Source organism: Scardinius erythrophthalmus (genome assembly GCF_964197995.2).
Source record: "Scardinius erythrophthalmus genome assembly, chromosome: 9".
Taxonomy (NCBI): domain Eukaryota; kingdom Metazoa; phylum Chordata; class Actinopteri; order Cypriniformes; family Leuciscidae; genus Scardinius; species Scardinius erythrophthalmus.
In genome coordinates this window covers 24,840,002-24,860,771 of record NC_138229.1, presented here as the reverse complement: position 1 = coordinate 24,860,771, position 20,770 = coordinate 24,840,002, and the positions used below count along the sequence as shown (strand labels likewise).

The 20,770-nt window shown below is 37.3% G+C and overlaps 1 protein-coding gene across 1 annotated transcript in view; it reads left to right on the top strand.

Moving 5' to 3' along the window:
• col11a1b (collagen, type XI, alpha 1b) overlaps positions 1 to 10,691 on the top strand; it is a 92,187-nt gene extending 81,496 nt beyond the window's left edge. The window contains exons 55-67 of the mRNA XM_081375290.1: positions 1,809 to 1,862; positions 2,479 to 2,586; positions 2,800 to 2,853; positions 2,949 to 3,002; positions 4,336 to 4,443; positions 4,626 to 4,679; positions 5,179 to 5,214; positions 5,288 to 5,341; positions 5,468 to 5,717; positions 5,921 to 6,033; positions 6,145 to 6,213; positions 6,788 to 7,021; positions 8,931 to 10,691. Coding sequence (XP_081231416.1) covers positions 1,809 to 1,862; positions 2,479 to 2,586; positions 2,800 to 2,853; positions 2,949 to 3,002; positions 4,336 to 4,443; positions 4,626 to 4,679; positions 5,179 to 5,214; positions 5,288 to 5,341; positions 5,468 to 5,717; positions 5,921 to 6,033; positions 6,145 to 6,213; positions 6,788 to 7,021; positions 8,931 to 9,077 — 1,335 coding nt within the window. The 3' untranslated portion in view covers positions 9,078 to 10,691. The remainder of the gene's footprint in view (positions 1 to 1,808; positions 1,863 to 2,478; positions 2,587 to 2,799; positions 2,854 to 2,948; positions 3,003 to 4,335; positions 4,444 to 4,625; positions 4,680 to 5,178; positions 5,215 to 5,287; positions 5,342 to 5,467; positions 5,718 to 5,920; positions 6,034 to 6,144; positions 6,214 to 6,787; positions 7,022 to 8,930) is intronic.
• The last annotated feature ends 10,079 nt before the right edge of the window (positions 10,692 to 20,770 follow it).

Here is a 20,770-nt window from a genome sequence, read left to right as displayed (position 1 = left end):
TTCATTTTTAATCCAACGGTTGGGTTTGTCCATATTTGACCCAAATTTGGGTTAAAACAACCCTGCATTTTTTAGAGTGTAGTGATATAGCATTTCGTGTCGCTACACTGCTACTTGGTTGAAAAAATAGCTTGCTACTAAACACACAACACTATTTTAAAAGTTTGTTGAGACTGTCAAGCCACTGAAAAAATTATTTAAACTCGTAGTGTCACTATTTGTAGATAGCTACTCCCCAACACTGATTTGGTTGTATTATTATTACAATAGCTCAGACTTGGTGTAAGAGATTTAAACAGCTCCCACTGTAAATGTTGAGTCTTGATGTGTAACAGGTACCAGACGATGGGATCTTTTGACAACACCCTTGCAACCACATATAAATGTACTAAAACACTCAAAACAGCATTGGTTTTGCATGTGCAAGCACCACTTTTCATTGAGAAAATGTAAAAATGTACCTTTGTATTACCCCTTTGTTCCTTTTGTAATCTGCTGAGACAAACGTTTTCAAATATGTTTATGAGCTTCCCTTGTAAATTCATGCTAAGAGAGGCCTATATTTTATGGGGCACATTTATTTTTAACAGATCTGAACTACACAAACAATAAATCTTTAAAAAAGGAGCACAGTCAGGATTTTACTGGGTCTTCCCTCAGTAAATTGTTCCCAAGTGAGTAAAGAACACACGCTGTGCCTGGGAAAATTCCAGTGTAGCATAAAACCTGTGTGTGAAAAAAAAACTGGTCTCCTCACATCAGTTTGCATTGCTCAAGAGCAGTTGAGCTGAGGCTGACATGTAGACACTTCTATTATAGAATATTGACCAAAGTGGTTTGAATGACAGCTCTGTGACGGCAATGTGATAGCCGAAAGGAAATGGAGATGTCATTGTCAGCTCTGGCGCCATCCTCAAGATTTGGCTTAGAATAGATTACACTTTTAGCTCTAACACTGTCTTTTATGATCTGATGTATTTACCACAGTAAACTTATAGTTTTCAGTCATTGACTCTTAACTTGTTTTCTACAGTGAGCTTTATTGTTGCATAAATGTATCAACAGAGACATGAGCTAAAAGCAATAAAAATGCAGGGGTTTCCGTTTTTACCTGTCTTGCTTACAACTTAAATAGGTCTGCGAAGGAAGCTGATTCATTCAGCAGATCTCGGCCTTCTGTGTCTTGAATCTAAATGCACACACATATCATGGATATTTTGGGTGTTGCGCTGCACTATGTTTTAAGCTGAGAAACCAATAACATCATTAAGTCTTTCACTAGTTGATCACCTTATCTGAATAATCTACTTAATAGTGTTCACAAATGTGGGGATATTAATAGCTTAATATCTTGAATCCTGCCCAGGCCATTAGCCATTGCTATTGCTAACATCTTCGCTCCAAAATGAATTGTCTCAAACAGAATTTTGGTCTTATTTTCAGGTAAAAATATCAAACCATCTTTAAAACAATTTACTTGAATCAATACTGTGTATGAAAATAAGACTTGTTTTTTTAGAGAGTTTATCTCAAACTATGTTACTCCATTACCCAATGGTAGCATATTAGCAATAGCTAAACCTCATAGACGTCATTACGGATGTAAAAGGTATAAAACGTGTGGTTTCCGGAGCATGTTTTGTTTTTTGTGAGATATCGGTGAACAAGGGCTTCAAAAAATAGATTTTCTGTCATGGGGATAAAATGGAGGAAATGTTGTCATGGTACATTTGGATGCAGCACCTTTTTTATTGTTACTAGCTCTGAATGGAAGGTTGTGTTTTGAGTTTTGTGTTTCTCTCCTCAAGGGTCCTGCTGGCCCAGGTGGTACAGAAGGCAGGCAAGGAGAGAAGGGTGCAAAGGTAAGACAGATTCCATTATTTAGAAAAGCACCTGAACAGCCAAACAACATGATTGCCATTTGTATTGCAGCGTAAATCATTTGTCCTCATGAATGCTTTGATTTGTTATTTGTCCTTGCTTTTGTCTGTTGAATCCAATCTCTCACAACACTGAGTGGTCCTGACTTTTAAAATCCTCACTGAAAGATCTGAGCACAAGAAAGCCTAATTGGATGCCAGGGCAAATTAAGCTTATACTACAGGTTCAATCACAGGAAGTGACAGGAAATCTATATATTTGTTTCTTTTCTTCTAAAAGCTTTAGTTCTTTAAAATGATTTGTTGATCCAATGGTATTATTCATCTTATCACATTACCCACGTTTACTTGGATATCACAGTTGCCATTTAAGAAAAAGAAAGGAATACGTTGAAAAGATAATTTTAATGGCTAAAAAAACATTAGATTTATAGAAGGTCCTTAAATATTTTTGCACATTATACAATTGTCACAATATACATATAATTTTTATCAAATTAAACATTTTTTTATGTCCAATTATTTATCAGTTTACTAAGTATCTGCTCTTTTTTTTTTGATCAGTACATTGTTCCTTAATTCTATTTTCGTCACACAGGGTGAGGCCGGTGCTGAGGGACCAGTGGGCAAAACTGGGCCTGTGGGCCCCCAGGGGCCTCCTGGAAAGTCTGGAGCTGAGGGCTTACGTGGCATCCCTGGACCTGTGGTATGCATTTGGAAACTGATATCTCATATAGTCCAAATTGTCTGCATAATTACATTAGAGCAGTACACAAGAATCTCTTAATTTGAATCATTAAGCTTTTCAAGTTGAATCACTCTCCTTGTCTTGTCAGTAAGTTTGAGCATGTGTGCCGTGCATTCATTTTTGCTTATTTGGGTGTATTAATGGGCTGAGAGTTTCTGTCTACTCTTTCAGGGTGAGCAAGGACTTCCTGGAGCTGCTGGCCAGGACGGTCCTCCTGGACCATTGGTAAGAAGATACAATCAGACACCATTATGTTGTTTACTCAGACTAATGAATGCAGACTTAAATAGGACATATTTGTGTGTCTTGACCAATTCTAGGGTCCTCCTGGTCTTCCTGGCTTGAAAGGTGACCCTGGTACAAAGGGTGAGAAGGTATGTTTTAACTAGTATTTTTAAAGCACTAAAACAAGACTACTGCAAATGGTACATGCCAATAGATAATTTAAGTAAAAAAAGTAAAAAATAATGATAATAATAAAAAGCCCAGTAATATCTGTTGTTTTTGTTATTTTGTATTTATTATATTCATTTTATATTTTAATAAATCTATACAAAACTGTTCAAATTTTGGGGGGTATGCTTTTTCTAAAGAAATGAATACTTTTATTTAGCAAGGATGCATTAAACTGATCAAAAATAACAGACATTTATAATGTTACAAAAGAAATCTATTTAACTGTTACTACTGTTACTATTCATCAGAGAATCTTGAAAAATTATAATAATAATAAATATTTCTTGAGCAGCAAATAAGCATATTAGATTAGACTATTTTCGGAATGATCATGTAACACTGAAGACTGGAGTAATTTATTTTAATTATGTGATGGCAAAGCTGCATTTTCAGCATCATTAAACTAAAAGTAAAAATAAAAGTATGTTTAAATAGAAAAATAGTTTACATTTTTTATTTCTTAACAATATTTCACAGTTTTACTGTTTTTACCCCAAACTTTTGGATAGTAATTCATATATTTCCATTGGTGCCATAAACATCTCCAAAGAGGTTCTACAGGATTAAAAAATGTTTCCTCTGCTAAACAAAACCATGTATATTTACAATAATGCTGAGCCCAGTTGAAAGTTTAAGAGGCGAGAGCAACTGGCCCTACTGCCATCTCTATTTCACACAATGACAAGGCATAAACATGCTCTCAGTGCTGTAGATTAAATACAGTGTCAGACAATGATTAAACTGTTACTCTGCCTGCAATACATAATCAATGCAGCATACTGTATCTCTTTAAATCTGTTTTATGAGAGGAGACACGCTGAGATGAGTGTTTTCTGTATTTATATTGTGGAGAGCCAAGTACAGTCGCTGTGGCTGTAAATATCAGGTGTTGAATATAAACTAAAGCATTTGAGCAGATTCTCTGTGCATTAAATATGATTTATATTGTACACACTGACTGTGGTAGCCAACAGTGCTTTATTTTGCCTTTATTTAGCCATTTCAGCCTTCAATCTGAGGTTTGTATCGATTGACTGATTGATTGGCAGTTTTCCTCTGCCAAATAATTCTGGGTTAAATACAACTTGCGATCAATCAAACGCATCTATGGGATGCGATTTATCACAGAAAATGTCTGTATGTTTTATGTGAAAAGCATCTGCGAAATATACTGTAGTGTAGGCCTATGTATGGTTTACTCCAGTATTAAAACCCACCACTTGGTATTAAAGTTTCCTTTTACTCATCCAGGGTCATCCAGGTCTGATTGGTCTGATCGGTCCTCCTGGTGAGTCAGGAGAGAAGGGTGACAGAGGACTGCAAGGACCTCAGGGGCTCGGTGGAGGCAAGGGGGACTCTGTGAGTTACTGCTCTTTTAATACACCTGAGTTAGTTCAGGGTCCGAATGTGCTTTTGTCTGCTAGATAGATGCTGTTATTTAAGAATAAACATTTAGAAGTGTATCTTTACAATGATTTATGTTCATTAAAAAGATGTCTTGATTTTGCCCTGAAAATGTTTAATTGCTTTATTGACTTCAGGGTCCCGTTGGTACTCCTGGTCCACTCGGTCCTCCGGGTCCTCCTGGTATTCCTGTAAGCAGTTGTTTTTTTCTAGCACTGACATTGACCATATTTGTGTGTGTAGAATTTTCTGATTAAGGCCCATTTTCTAGTCAAACCTTTATTCCACAGCTATTAGGAGTATAGAGGAATAATCCTCATCAATACATGTTATCAGCAAGCTATTCTCATTTGGCATGCTCACGCACTTTTTCCATTCATACCACTGCATTTTAGTTATTTTGGTTAGTAATTTAATATTTTTATGAATTATTTCAGTTACTCTTTTTAGATTATATGAATGTTTTTACATTCATAAAAAAAAAAACATGCTGCACATGACAAAATTCTAATTAAAACAGACATACCAGCTGTCTTTGCCAAAACCAGATTAAGATTCTTGAAATCCAACAACCAGGTTAATGCATTTTTGCATTGTACATGTAAACATGGTAAAAAAAAATTGTTTTGTTTGTACATTTGGCTACCTTAACATTTGCTTAATTGATTTATTTGTTGTCTCTATCTTCAGGGCACTCAAGGACAAAAGGGATCCAAAGGATCAACTGTAAGTGCTGAACCTTTCCATTACACATGGTCATTTTTTCCAGTGTAAGTTAACCGTGTTTTTGTTTCCCAAGGGTACAGCTGGCCAGAAGGGAGAGCCTGGCTTGATTGGACCACCAGGTCCTCCGGTAAGAAAAATATTGTATTGCATTTTGAGCTCTGCTGAAAATCAAATTGACATCCATATGTCTCCAGTGGGATTGAAGCCGACCCTACAGAATTGTCAGTTATTTATTTTGAATATCTATCGCTAGGGCCCAGCTGGTGACATCATCCAGCCCCTCCCCATCCAGACAAATAAAAAATCGAGGAGGTCACCCGACATGCAGGATGATGAAGCAGCGGGAATGATAGATTATGGTATGGAGGGAATGGAGGATGTGTTTGGATCCCTCAACAACCTCAAGCAGGACATTGAACGCATGAAGTTCCCACTGGGAACCGAGGATAACCCTGCCAGAACCTGCAAAGACCTGCAGCTCAGCCAACCAGACTTCCCTGATGGTTAGAGAAAGTTATGCGGTTTCTTTAGCAAAGATAAGGCAGAATTATCAACTTTTTTTGATTGTATGACATAAACAAGAGTCAGTTAAGTCTGTTTGAAGTAAACTAGGCTTAATAATCAAAGATAAAGAATATCTTCTCCCTTTAATTGGGGCAATTATTATTTTTTTTTTTCATTTTAACATACATGTTTTTGACTTTAGGACATTACTGGATCGATCCAAATATGGGATGCATAGGAGACGCCTTTAAAGTGTACTGTAACTTCACTGCAGGAGGAGAAACTTGCATTTTCCCTGATAAGAAATCCTCAGGGGTGAGAGGAACTCATCTCTGCTAAATCTCATGATTGGTAGTAATATAAATCAAAAATAAAGAACTGTATTATCTTGGTGAATTATTTGATCACAGTTTCCATTTATTCCAGGTTAGAATATCAAACTGGCCAAAGGAGTCCCCAGGATCTTGGTTCAGTGAATTCAAGCGTGGAAAAATCGTAAGTGCCCATTTTTCTCTTCCATTATAAATTTCATAAACTTTGAATCAAAGCTCAGCAATTTGGTTGTGAATGTCTCTATTGCTTGAAGGGTGACAGTAGTTCAGGGTTGGGAATCAAGAACTGTTTTTTTTATTCAGAACGTTTCAGTTTTTGTTTTTGTTTTATTCTGGAAATGAATTATCTTCTTATATCATAGTTCTGTTAACATCTGCATTCTTCTCCCAATGCAAACCGAATGGCAACTTCACATAGATTTGATTAGCAAATGAAAGACAGTTTCAAGTTCATGTTGTTAGTTTGGCTCGCTTACTAAACCAGTTTGAACAATTATTAACTTACTGAAACACACGTTTTGTTGCACTAGAATAAAATCAAAAATTGAATTTTGCTATATTCAAATTTTTATATTAGAACTAATTATTGAAAGTTGCTTTCTAAAAAGTACTAAAGTAATTGTTTATTGGATCTAGAACCAGACAAAGTTCATCGATTTTCATCCCTACAATACTTAATCCAAAATTGAAAGTTCTCCTTCATCAGATGTTTGATCCCTGTGTTCCCTGTGTCTCAGCTGTCTTATGTGGATGTTGAGGAGGGCTCGATAAACTCAGTCCAGATGACGTTCCTCAAGTTGCTCAGCTCTTCTGCTCGGCAGAACTTCACATACATATGCCATCAGTCTGTGGCCTGGTATGACGCCAAGGCTGACAACTATGACAAGGCGCTGCGCTTCCTGGGCTCTAATGATGAGGAAATGTCCTATGACAACAACCCCTTCATCAAGGCTCTTTCAGATGGCTGCTCGGTAAGACTGCTGTTGATCTCTTTGCTGGTCATGCTGAACAATTTTGGATGATACGATAAACCAATAATTATTTAAAATTTATAGTAAAAAAAATGGCAGGTATTAAAATCTGTATTATCGGAAAGAAAATGAACAAATTTACTAATTAACTAATAAATTACCTAAAGTCAGTCCCTTTAAATGCTAAAAGTGAATTTTGGCATCACAACATACTAATGTACAGTATGAAAAATGTATATTAATTTTGAGATTTGTTAGTATACTTTAAAAAGTTGTATTAAATAAAAAAAATTAAAGTACTTTAGATGATGGCAAAGGTAATCTTTATGTAAAAATAGAGGATGTACAATTAAACTATCCAATATAGACCGTATATAGCACCGCCCCTTTTCAGCGCTGCGCTCTTGTCTTCCGGTTTGTATTTCCACAGCATTAAGGTAAGATCTTACAGATTTATGAATGAACCACTCATTTTAAAATATTCCCGGTCTACTGGCCACTTGTTGTGACATCCGATCCAAATATTACAATGCTCATGATAACTTTCGTAAACTCTACAATAAGTAAATCCATTTCACCAGCTAATTACTTTTCGACAGCGATGCCATAGTAATGGTAAATGGTAAATGGCTTGTTTCTCTGGTGCATAAGGTCTACAGGCTGATACCAATAAATGAAAAAAATCTCTAATATTAGTTAGTAACCAATATGGTACCGATACTATGTCAGTTAAGCAATATAACATGTTGTAAAAGTAGAGCAGTGGTATTTTAGTATTATTTAGAGTATATGTTAATATAGTATTTATTAATACTTTGAATGACCTTATTTATATTTTTAGTGTTCATTTTATTTTAAGTAATTTTATATGCTATTGTCATTTCTTTTAATTTATTTATTTTTTATATATATTTCTATTTAGTTTTTTTCATCTAATGTTAATATTTTATTATATTTCAGCTTTATTTCAATTAGAGAAAATTATTTTTTTATAATTTTAGGTTTATTTAACTATAACAACACTGAAGTGGAGTGGTACAAACTGTGAAACATATCAATGCTGTAGGACTGTATATCAAATTAGAGGATCAGATCTAAATGAAGCGTAGCGTTAGTTCTGGCAGGTCACGTCAGTCAAGCTCGCATCAGCTGATCCACGTCTACCTATAGGAATAGAACGCCTCTCACAGCATCCCTATATACTGTATAAGGCCCATTCAATATTATCAGCAGCTCTCTTCTCGTCCAGTCAGGACTTGGCCCTCTGATATTCCTCTTTGAATAAGACTATTTTTTCTTGAATTATGTTGTACATTCAATTATTGAACATTGATTATGTCTGCAATACATTTATGTTGGTTCTGTTCTGTTTACAGAACCAACATACCGCCAATGCAAAGTGTATGCTAATTGTCAATCATCTTTGACGATGGTGGTCCTGACAGAACTGTTGTATAGAGTGGTGGAACTGGAGTTTTATACATGGGGTGGCCAAGGCTACTTCAGGCACTCCATAGACCATGAAAGAAAATTAGTGTTTAACCTTGACCTGGCATTTAAAAGCATGAATGAAACCTATGATTGCTGATTAGTTGTAGAAGTGATAACCACGAGTTCTTTAATGTGGCAGTGCTCCAAATGTTTATTTCACATTACCCCCCTAAAAAGATAATGTTAACTTGCTCAGTGACTTTCATAAAAGTTGTTCAGGAAACCTAATCCCGATGGTAAACATTAAACCGACTCCAAATAGGCCACGCCGGACGAGAATTCAACTTTGGTGTGGCCAATCAGATGTCAGGGATGTCCAGCGCCACCTCGTACACCCCCCTGGCTCCGCAACTGGTTGTATAATGCTGCTTAAAACAGTTTGCAGTAATAACATACAATTCATCTCTTTCTGTTTCAGCTGAAGCAGGGATATTCTAAGTCTGTGATGGAAATTAACACTCCTCGCATCGACCAGGTGCCCATCATCGATGTCATGTTGAATGACTTTGGGGAATCCAGTCAAAGGTTTGGCTTTGAGGTAGGCCCTGTCTGCTTCATCGGCTAAAGGACACCCCCCTCCAACTTTATGGCAGAGGTCAAGGAGTGTGGCCAGCCAAGAGACCCCCGACCCGCCCCCTCCTTGCGCCACAAACACACACACCAGCACCCGCACTGTGTAATCTGAAATGGAATATTCATCGCCCTGGTGGGATCCCAGTCATGTGACTGAAAACCTGCAATTGGAATAAAACCGAGAGAGAGGACATGAACTACCTGGTGGACAATGGCGCACTTTCAGGAGAAGGAGGAGGACCCTCTCCTTTATCATCTCACTGCTCTACCCAGCCTAGAGCCTGTAGGATTCTTTTCCTATTTCCAAACTCATTTTTTTTCTCCAATTTAAATCTTAAACCTTTTTTTTTTTTTTTTTGTCCCATTCCAACCTTAATCCCAGTACCATTCACTCTTGATCTCAATCCTTCCCCAACCCCTATCCAATGTATTCCCAATCCTGTTCCTACTAATTTCCCCTGTATCCTTTACGGATCCTCCTCCAGGTGCTGCTCAGAGAAAGACAACCACAGTGGTGTGCTCTTGTTGTAAACACCCAAACACTTAAGGTGCTATTGAAAGTGCATTTTTGGTAATACTGTAATTATTATTTTGTACAATACTGTTCTTTCGCAATTGCCTTTAGGTCTTGCATGTGTATCAAAATTGATCTGATGAAATATTGATAACCATAAAGAGAGTTTTTCTCCATGTTTGAAAATCAAAAGTGCAACAGAATTTTGCCACAAGATGTCAATCATTCAAGTGTCCCTGCCAACTATATAATAAAGTCAGCATTACAAACCATCCAAATTTGTAATTATAAAGTATCCATTTAGTAAAAAGTGACCAATTTTAAGCACTTGGAGGTTCCATTTTATCCAGGAATATGCAGGCATGTCTTATGTAGTGAAGGATTAGCTGAACGTGAGTTTTCCTGTCTTCCTGAGGTTTGCAGATTTCCACCAGCTTTCTTTTGTTCTCAAGTGGTAGCAGTGATGCTGTGGTAATCGGTGATTCTACAATGCTAAAGAAACTTGCTGAAAAGTAACTTGATGTCGGATTGAATTTCTTGACAGTATACCTCAATCTCTTAAAAGACGTATCCAATTCAAAGATGTTCAACCCTGTACATACAGAGCCTTGGTTAGAGAATCAAGTTTATATATTTGAGGCAGGGAATTTGAAAATAAAAAAAGACTATTTGTTAAACTTTTGTTTGGTTATTTTGTGATTTCTATAATATTAACCCTTTTACAACTATTTTGAGTTGCTTTTCGTCAGTATTAAATACGGATTCTGGACAGTATTGTATTAAAAGTGATAATTGTTTACTCTTTGTATGAATCATATCTGTGTGATTCACTCAGTCATGGATTTTTTTGTCCTGTGCTGTATGTGCAAACGCTTTTGTCTTTATATTTAAAGTTTCTGTGGTAAAATGTGTTCAGGTTGTGTGGTTCTGTAAGCTGTTTTGATTGCTTTATCTTTCTCCATTGTTTTTGCGGTTCTGTCTGTGTCCCTGAAAACCTTTCAAATATATGACAATAGACTCAGAATTTACACGTCTGTGTAACATACTTATAATTTATGTAAAACTTGGAATAAATGATTGATTACATTTCAAGTAGATAATCTACTGTTTCAGTTTTGCTCAAACCAACAAAGATTGATCTGTCCAATTCAAAACCACTCACTCAATCACACCATTTAAGCCATAATGTCATTGGATGTAAAGCATGTTTGATTTATGAGGAATGTCTTGTTGATCTTCCTCTAAATCTTTTAGTTTCAATCTCACAGAATGATGATATAAAGCTGAAATCTAGAAGATAGATTTGCTGTTTCTTTAATAGCTGATGTTGTCATGGTGCTATAGCTGAGCAGAAGTGATTATTCAGCCGCTGGAGGGGAAACTGGCTGTGATAATTCACCTGATGATGAGCAACACAAGGCTATGAGCACCTGCTTACCTTGGATGTTAGTCACCATAAAATCAAAATTGACTTTTTGTTTTTAATGGAATAGTGCAGTATTTTTGAGAAATGATTTATCCATGCACATCATTATTATTTTTTTTATTCATGTGCCCTCATTATCTTTAATCAAAATAACTTCCCCTTACTATTGCAGTGACTTCTCTGATGATGTGTTTACTGGCTTGAGGGCGGGACAACCTGTCACTCACATGACATCACAGCAATAGCAAACCACAACCATCCAATCAGTTCCCAAAGGACACAATCAAGTCCAGCCCTACGTTTTTGCTCCAGAAGCCGTTTCACTGGGATATAAATCACAATAGGGAAGAAAAGACTATTGCAACTCCTGTTTCATGCCCACTTTAACACAGTCATGTGTTTAGTGAACTAATGGATGCAGAGTTTTTGGTCTGAGGATGGAATACTTTTTTAGATTAAAAAAAAAAGGTTAGTGCACACAAGGCTGAAAGTATAAAGAAGAAAGTGGTAAAATATTCTATGAGAGTAGAAACCATGAAAATATCAAGGAAATTTACCATTTTGATTTCCAGGGCTTTAAATGTAAATTTAAATATTGAAATTCCAATCCAAATGAAAATCCTCCCCAGGATAGAGTGGAAAATGTGATGGTTGGGAACCCTGTATACCTCTTCATGTGTGCCTGAAGAGGGTCAGGGCTTTGATGGTGGTGGTCATTAATCAGGAGTCAGTTCAGTATTCACAGCTGCTATGAATTTAAACTTTATTTGGAATAGCAAACAGTAATTCAATTAAAGACGTACATTCAAGGACCTGGCATTAGATCAGCATTTTGTTTTTCTATTTTGCCTTTCTGCTCTTTGATTGATGAATTGTGGTGTAATTAAATTCTAATAGTTTAAGGTCATTCTTCTTGTAAAAAAAAATTGATGTGCAAAGAAATGATTCATGCTAAATCCTGTTTTGTATAACAAAAATATGAAAGCAAACATTCAACTACAAGCAATACATCAAAATACTTGTGAAAGAAGTAAAGCAGAAACGCCTAAATATTTGAATACATCACTAGAAACATGTTTATTCTTATAAAAATGGCCGAATACTAAGACATATCTTGATTTTTAATGCTTGTGTTGTCTTATCTAAGTTTGTTTATCTTGTGTTTTGGTTATGTGACAGAAATGCAAATTTAATGCACAACTGTCAGCCTGCATGGGGAGGTTTTTGGGACTCCAGAGACACCAGCGGCTTCAAGTACCTGTTTGCTGCTCAACAGTAGCTTTTTTTTATATATATAGCTGCCCTTTTAAAAAACATTTCCTCCCCATATTGCATGAGAACTGGGACTTGCTTAATAATGTGGAACAACTTCTTTAAGTAGGGTTTCCATTTACCTATAAGACCTGGCAAACTATTTAACAAACCTGTCTGAGATTGATATTAGTTATCTAAGGATTTGAGAAATAAAACAAACAAACACTTTCTTTGAAAAACTAAAATCTGAATGTTTATGGTACTGAAATCCTACTGATATGTCACTTGCATAATAATTTGGAACACATATTTCATTACTCTTTGGATTATATTTTGAATAATACAAACAACAGTAAATGTCAAATGTCCAAAACCTCTATTCTCTATGGTTGTAATACGAACCAAAAAGTTATTGAAAATTTACATTTGCTCACATGACTTTGATCGTGTGGGAGTCTGCATGGGTGCCATGATTTGTATTATTTTCTGTCTTTTTTCGATTAGTCTATACAAGTTTTTTCCCTAACTTTGGCAACAAAGCAGTGTAAATATTACAGAACAGATCGGTATGGTCAACTGTTGTTGCACTATGACATCCAAATCTGAGCCAAATCATCTTCTTGTGCTGTTTACACACTCTAAAATGAGTATCAATGTACACCACACGCTCAGTCAGAATGCTAAAGTTATATCATACGATAAAATATTTATATCATATTATAATATTACTGAAAAATACTGTTGTTTTCAATGGATTCACTATGCAATGAGGCTATATTAGGACACTACAACATGAACTGTAATAAAAGGCAACCAGGTCATTAATGAAGAAATGTCACAAATGTTACATTACAAGTCACTAAGCTCACCAAGGCATGCATTACTTTAATCAAAAATACAGTAAAAACAAATTGTGCAATATTATTTATTACAGTTTAAAATGACAGTTTTCTATGTTAATATATTTTAAAAAATTAAATGTTTTTATCAAGGCTAGTCTTCACATCACATGATCCATTCTAATATGCTGATTCAGTGCTCAAGAAACATTTCCTGTTATTATGAATGGTGAAAACAGTTATGTTGCTTAATATATTTGTGGAAACCATGATACTTTATTTTTAGGATTCTTTGATGAACAGAAAGTACAAAGGAGCAGAATATATCTTTAAATCTTTTGAAACAATGTAAAAGTATTAATGCATCCTTTCTTAATAAAATGAATTATGTATTAATTTAAAACTCACAGACCCCAAAACTATATGTCTGGGAGGATGGTTTGATATAAATGTTCAAGATAATCGTGCACTTATGCCTGTAACAAAGTAGCCACCAACAACCAAAAAGTAATATGATTATGAATATTTAATTAACTTTAGCTCATTGAGCAGTGGCAGTATAGACAAACAAAGTAATCGAAATGGAGCATGACAGATTTGGAGAAGGAGAAAAGCTCAAATGATGAGCAACGACACATGACAAAAGTGTTTATTTGTCCTCTGTGAGTCACTGCTCTTATCCAGATCTGGAGCTTGTTTAATCATCATTACATTTTCTGTTTAGTCATGGCCGGTATGTTTTACAGTTAGCTAATTTCACAGGACACAAACTTCTGGCAGAGGCTTAAATCTTGTTTGTGTTCATCCTGCCTCTTAATTCTTAAAAAAAAAATTGTATTCTTTTTTGCAATGCTTTCTTGGGTATTGACAGGTACAGTAATGCCATGTGGACTACACTAAATTCAACATACAATATCCAAAGATTTACTGGGAGAACAGCAGCTGTCGTATGAAAAGGAAAATGGATTTATAGCCAAATGTTCTATGAGCAGAAAGTCTATTATCTTTGGCTTTCTTACCACCTCCATGTTTTATGTGCCTAAGTGTCCAAAATAAATCAGCAAAGCTTATTTGCCTTTATTGAGACAGCTCCTGTCTGAATAATGACTGGTGCAGCCGCTCCAGCTCATGAATAAAGTCTGTTCATAAATGTGTGTGTGCGTGCGCATGCGTGCGTGCGTGTGTGTGTGTGTGTGTGTGTGTGTCTGGCATCCCGCTCCTGTTGGGAACACCTTTTATTCAGAGCTCTAACAGGCATCAGCTGTGGCCAGCTGCCAGACACAAACGTGCCCAGAGTTAATGTGTTAGTGTGATTCAGGCAATGTACCATTGCAACCTGCTGGGTCATTGTCTCAGCGTGCAGCGGCCTTTTTCTCTTTCTCACTCTTTTATTAGCACAGTCTCTTTTAATTCAAAAACTTTTTGTCCTTTTCCGAGGCCACTACAACATGAACCGCAATCAAAGGCAACCAGGCCATTAGTGAAGACCTGTTGAGGGAACCAAATGTTCTGTGCTTGCACCTGTGCGACCTCTTGAAAACAAACAGGTGTCAGAGAGGAGACTATTCAGCACACTGTGAAACACCATCAGACTTTTATCTTCCTCAATAGTTGGGATGAAAGTCCCTTTCTTCTTGAAAGGACACACATGAAAACTTAAAGAAAGGCCTTTGACTGAAAATTCACTTTCACTGTTGATATAATATATAGGCTACCTAGCAAAATAAATACTTAAAGTCACCATGAACTACATTTTTTTTAAAATATTGTAGTATTTGTTGTTATAAATTATTTATCTCTGCATATGCAGAAATTGCAGCAACGTACACTTTTAACGTGGAAGCTGCTTTTCCCTCCTCCAGTAAACGTTGAAGAAAGCTTAAGATACTCGGAATGTCACATGGGTCGGTGCCCAGCGCCCGCAAATACCCCTCCGATTCCACGTTGCCCCCCATCCTGTGAGTGAAGCGTCTGTCGTGACCAACTCATGACGAGAGAGAATAACACCCAGGGGCGATCCTGCCTTCAGAAACTCTACCTGTCTCCACCGCCTCAATGCACATATGCAACCAGGAGAAATTATAACCAGCCTATGGCAATATCTGGTGGGATCTAGTCACATAACTGGAGTGGTCTGAGGTGGAGTAAACCCAGGGGGATCACCACTGTAGCCGCTGTTAACATCCCATTAACATCAGTCGTAGGACAACCTCGTACTCCAAAGACACACCCAGGAGAAAGTGAGCCAAAAGTTGCAGAATGTTTGTCACACGTTCCTGAGACAGGGAGGCAAACATTAGGCAGGAATTCAGGGTCATTCCTATGAACGTTGTGGTCTGTGTTGGAATCAGACAGCTCTTTTTCTTGTTCACAGAAAACCCCAGCTTCTGCACGTCTCAAAAGCAGTTTTGAGTCTTGCACAGCCTGCCGCTCTCTGGGGGAGAAATTTTCGCAGAAATTTTCTGTGATATACAGCAATTGGGACGTGAAAGTATGCATATTTCACGTCGACACTTATAAACCAATCGTCTGCTCTCACAGACCGAAGAATAGCATTTGAAAAGGAAGGACCTTCAGGAAGAAATTCAGAAGCCTCAAAATGAGAATTAGGCGGAAACCACCGTCCTTCTTCGGAACAAGAAAATACGTTGAATAGAACCCGTCTCCCTGAATGAGGGGATGAACTTTTTCTATGGCTCCCTTCTCTAACAGTGAACAAATTTCCAGAGAGAGAGTCATTGCGTGAACCGCGTCTCTGACAATCGTAGGAACTGTTGGAAAGTTTTCTTCTTTCATCGCAAGACCAGGAGACAGTTGGGATCACGTTCAACAGAAGTTATTCTTTATTGAGAACTCCGCTGTATGTGGCTGCAGTACTTCCAACATAATCTAAAGTATATAATTTTACATGGTGTCTTATAGGCATTTTAGGAGGAAGGACTTTTGAAGGTGGAGACAAATTCAAACAAAGCATGTAAATGAGTATACAGGTTAAGGTAACACCCTAGACTGTGAGGGTCTGGCCAATCCTAATTCAATCAGCATAAGGCTCCAAGAGCCATTTGGGTCCGAAAGCCATTTGCAGAACAAAAGGTGAGATTCTCAGTGAATCATTCGTATGCTAATCCCATCAGTCTGAGTGAAACTGGGGCTCGAAGAGCCATTAAAGACAATAAGGAGAGAACAGGAATTGCAACTTTGCTGAGATCTTAACCTTAAAAGATTCTTTACCATGATGTTATGTAAGGAAGCATATCTGAAGTAGATTCTTAAATTTGTAACCCTTCAGAACAATTCTTGAAAATCTGGGAGGCCGGTGTCGAAATTGTAGAGTATATACCCTGCTCAGAGTCGTCAACACCCAAGGATCTGGTGTGTTGGATTTCCAGTACTACAGATGTTCTATAGACAAACGATCGACCGCCAGCCTGACTGTCTCAGGCTTTATGTGTGCGATTTTAAGTGTCACGGGGGGACGCTGATGGGGTCCTCCTGGAAACAGTCGATGAGGTGGGCGAAAAACTCTCGCATCTTCAGGAACACAAGGTCTTTGAGGGGGCTGTGACTGAGGTGTAGCGTGCCGACGGAAATGTTGCTCCGATGTGGAATAGTGATGTCGGCACTGAACCGCTGGCATCCTGAAGGTAGGGTTGCGCTGCACATGTGTCAGTTGACGAGTGGCTTCAGACAGCTTTACCCTCTTTTCCAACAGTTACGGAATATTTGGACCAAAAAGTTGCCCGGGAACAAATGAAAGATCTCTCAAGGTTTTCTTACAGTCCTCCGGCAGCCGTGCTTGGGCAAGCCAAACTTGACGGTGGGCTGCCAGAAGCGTGGCTGTAAGACTACCCAGGGTCACATGGCCTGTTGCCAACAGAGCGGTTTGCAGAAATTGTGAAATAGAGGGATCCGCATTTGCAGGTTCCAGTGTACTGGTGGCAGCAAGAAGTAACTGGCAGATTGTGTTTTCTGCACGAGAAATGTAGGCAACAGACTCATAGGCGCGGAAAACACAAGCCACCGGATTCACCAAGAGGCACAGAGTGTTACCGACGAAGCAATATAAACTCAAAACTCAAAACAAAACTCACCAAAATGCTGTTCATTTACTCCAAATCCTTTGAAGTGGTGTAGCGCGAAAATCACTCAACCAATACAACCTGTCTCAACCAGGCGAGAAAGCGAAAGAGGCATAGTGCTGAGCTACTGTAGCTTTTAACCCTCCAGGGCTCAGCATACGTCACGCCACGTGACTTAGTTCGTATATTCTCTCGACCTATCTAGCTGGCGCTGCGATAATCCATAGTGTTAACACTGCCTCTGGCGGTCAGTAAGAATGAAACAGAACATTTATTTTGAAAATTTTTTTTGAATCATGTTTTTTTTTATTGCAGAGGGCAATGGTAACGTCAGCATACACAAAGCAAACAAAAAACAATATAGGACAAATACAATAAAAGAAAGATGCAATTAAAATAAACTGCTTTAAATGTTTCAGGTAAAGTTGGTATGCCTAAAAGCAGCATTGATGTACGAAATTGAATAATCAAATGAAAAAAAATAAGACAGCATATTCTTCACTGTATGAATAAAACGTAAATGTATACTCTACTGATTCTTATATTAGACTGCTTTCACTTTAAGAACTACAGTAATGCACAGATTCAATATACGTACACACCGTAGTGAAAAATAAATATACCAAAATTTATTAGAAATACATTTATTTTATGCTATACTACTAATACATTAACATATTTATGTACTTAATATTAATACCCTGCAATTGTACATTTAGTATACTAAAGTGGTATACTTAAAGTCTGCTAAATTGGAACTACTATTTTTGTACTTAAAGGGTTAGTTCACACAAAAAAGAAAATTCTGTCAGTAATTACTCACCCTCATGTTGTTCCAACCCCGTAAGATTAAAGATATTTTGGATGAAATCTGAGAGCTGGATCACTCCTCCTGCATGCTTATGGACACCTTAACTTGCTGGCCCAGAAAATGTATTAAATACATTGTTAATATAGTCCAAGTGACTCCAGTGGCTCAATCTTAAGTTTATAAAGCAACGAGAATACTCTTTGTGCGCAAAAACACAAAGACTTTTCATTTCCTTCTCTCTGGGCCTCGAGTCTTTTCACGTAGTGTTTAAGCCTAGGGCGTCTGTGTTTCACGTCACCACGTAGGCTCACTATTGGGCGACTCTGGTCATGTGTGATACGTGGTGATGTGCAACACAGACGCGCTGCGCTATTACACTACGTAAAAAAACTTGAGGTCCAGAGAGAAGGAAATGAAAAGTGGAATAAAGTTGTTATTTTTGTTTGTTTTTGCGCACAAAGAGTATTCTCGTCACTTTATAAACTTAAGATTGAGCCACTGGAGTCACTTGGACTATATTAACGATGTCTTTAATACATTTTCTGGGCCAGCAAGTTAAGGTGTCCATAAGCCTGCAGGAGGAGTGAGACAGCACTCAGATTTCATCCAAAATTTTTTGTAAAAGTAGCGATTCATTTTAGGGAAAGTAGCAATATCCAGTTAATTTACCATTAATTCCCCTGTAGTCTGGTTAATTACTATGGAAAGTTTCCAACTTAAATTCCCAGAATTTTGTAACCCTTGTAATAAATGGGATTATTTTACTAGTACTTTATGCAAAATAAAACTTATTTTGAAATGGTTCATTTTGCAATGATGGCTGGCTGACTGTGCATTATCTCTTATGTAGTTAGTACTCTTATCTTAGTGTTTGAAAATCTGCCCATAACAAGAAAGATAATGTTCAGTGGGGCATGGTTATTGATTCTCCCTCTCTCTCTCTCTCTCTCTCTCTCTCTCTCTCTCTCTCTCTCTCTCTCTCTCTCTCTCTCTCTCTCTCTCTCTCTCTCTCTCTCTCTCTCTCTCTCTCTCTCTCTCTCTCTCTCTCTCTCTCTCTCTCTCTCTCTCTCTCTCTCTCTCTCTCTCTCTCTCTCTCTCTCTCTCTCTCTCTCTCTCTCTCTCTCTCTCTCTCTCTCTCTCTCTCTCTCTCTCTCTCTCTCTCTCTCTCTCTCTCTATGAAGACAGCCTCTGAGATGTCTTGTCTGCAGCTGTTTTGAGGTTTGATACATAGCTTAACTGATGTGTTCTCGAGGGGTGGGCACCTCCTGGAAAGACCAAGGTGACTCCTGCAGCTTCTGCTATATAGGAGAACAGAGTTTTAAAATATTCTTTAAAATATACACCCAGCTGGTGCCGTCAGATTTCAGTGGTGCATTCCTGGCTTTTAAATGACTGCATTCATCATTCAAACTTCCAACTTATTTTTAATTGAGCAGTAATGTCTTCAAATAAATGTAATTTCTCTGACATTGTTTAAACGGACATGACACTAAAGTAAACAAGACTTTCTCTTTTGATAAAGGAACAGATAAAGAGAGAAGCCTTCCTCTAAAAAAAGACAGGCTAGCCACATATGTTGCCAAGCAACTAATTGAGGTTTTGAGCAGAGGTGCAGTGAAAGTTTATGCTCTAACCTCTGATGAGGTAATTTTAGCATACATGTCTGTATCTGTAGATAATGTGCTGATATGCTTGTTTTCTTGGTTAATGAAGCAACTCATTTTTGAAAGTTTTGCAGTTCTGGTTACCCAGTTGTATTAGGCCTAAAAAAGTATTAGAGAAATAGGTTTGGAAATCGATAACAGTTTCCACTCTTTTTCTTTTCTTCTTTTTTTTTAAATAGCGCAATATTCTTTCTGACAGTATTCTTGCTCTGTTGGGCTATTCGGCGTGACACAACAACACCAGTAGGGTAAGTCGGGGTAACCTACACAGGCTATTGGACAAAAAAAAAAAAAAACGCTTTTCTCAGCTTTTTGCTCAAGATGTTTTTATTTATTTATTAAACTTGAAAAATGGAATGCGTTTATTTTATGTTTGTTTAAAAGCAGAGGGCCTGTTCTTACTTTTGACATTTTGCATGCTCAGATTTTCATACAACAATATTCTGGGGGCCATGAAACTTGTGCAAATAATTAAAAAAAATGCTGGGGGTGTTTAACAACTTTTTTTCAAAAACGCTGGCGGGGAAAGAGTAAAAAAAAATTTTTAGGAATGATAACCACCTTTTTTGTTGTTGTTGTTGTTTAATTAATTTTATTTAGCTTCTAGCAATGATGATTTTATTGAATGTATGCTACTTTAAAAAGTACAGTTTAATTCCTTAAATCCAAATATATTTTTCTCCAAAAGCACTAAAATAATCGAATTAATAAGAATTAAGGAACCATCGTTCGATTCGTTTCAATTCTCACCCCTATTGAGCAACATCTAATGAAGATTTTGGTAATGTTTAATCCTTACTCCTCCTCACGTTGCAAAGACATAAGATTGTATCCCTTTAATTTACTCTTAGATATATTAAGTTTGGTTAATGGAAGTGTAACCCCGCACTGAAATGCTGTAATGATGTAATATCCGCTGAGAGTCTCCACACATCTCAAACTTTTCTGCGCTCAGAGCGACGATGACAGCGCACGCACTTTCAGCGGTTCTGTCGAGGGTTCCCGATCCCAAGATACTGGCGAGAAGCTCCATCTGAAACATCGGAGAGTGAATCCGCTTGTAACAGAGACGTAGAGGGAGACTCGTCTGGAGGCAGA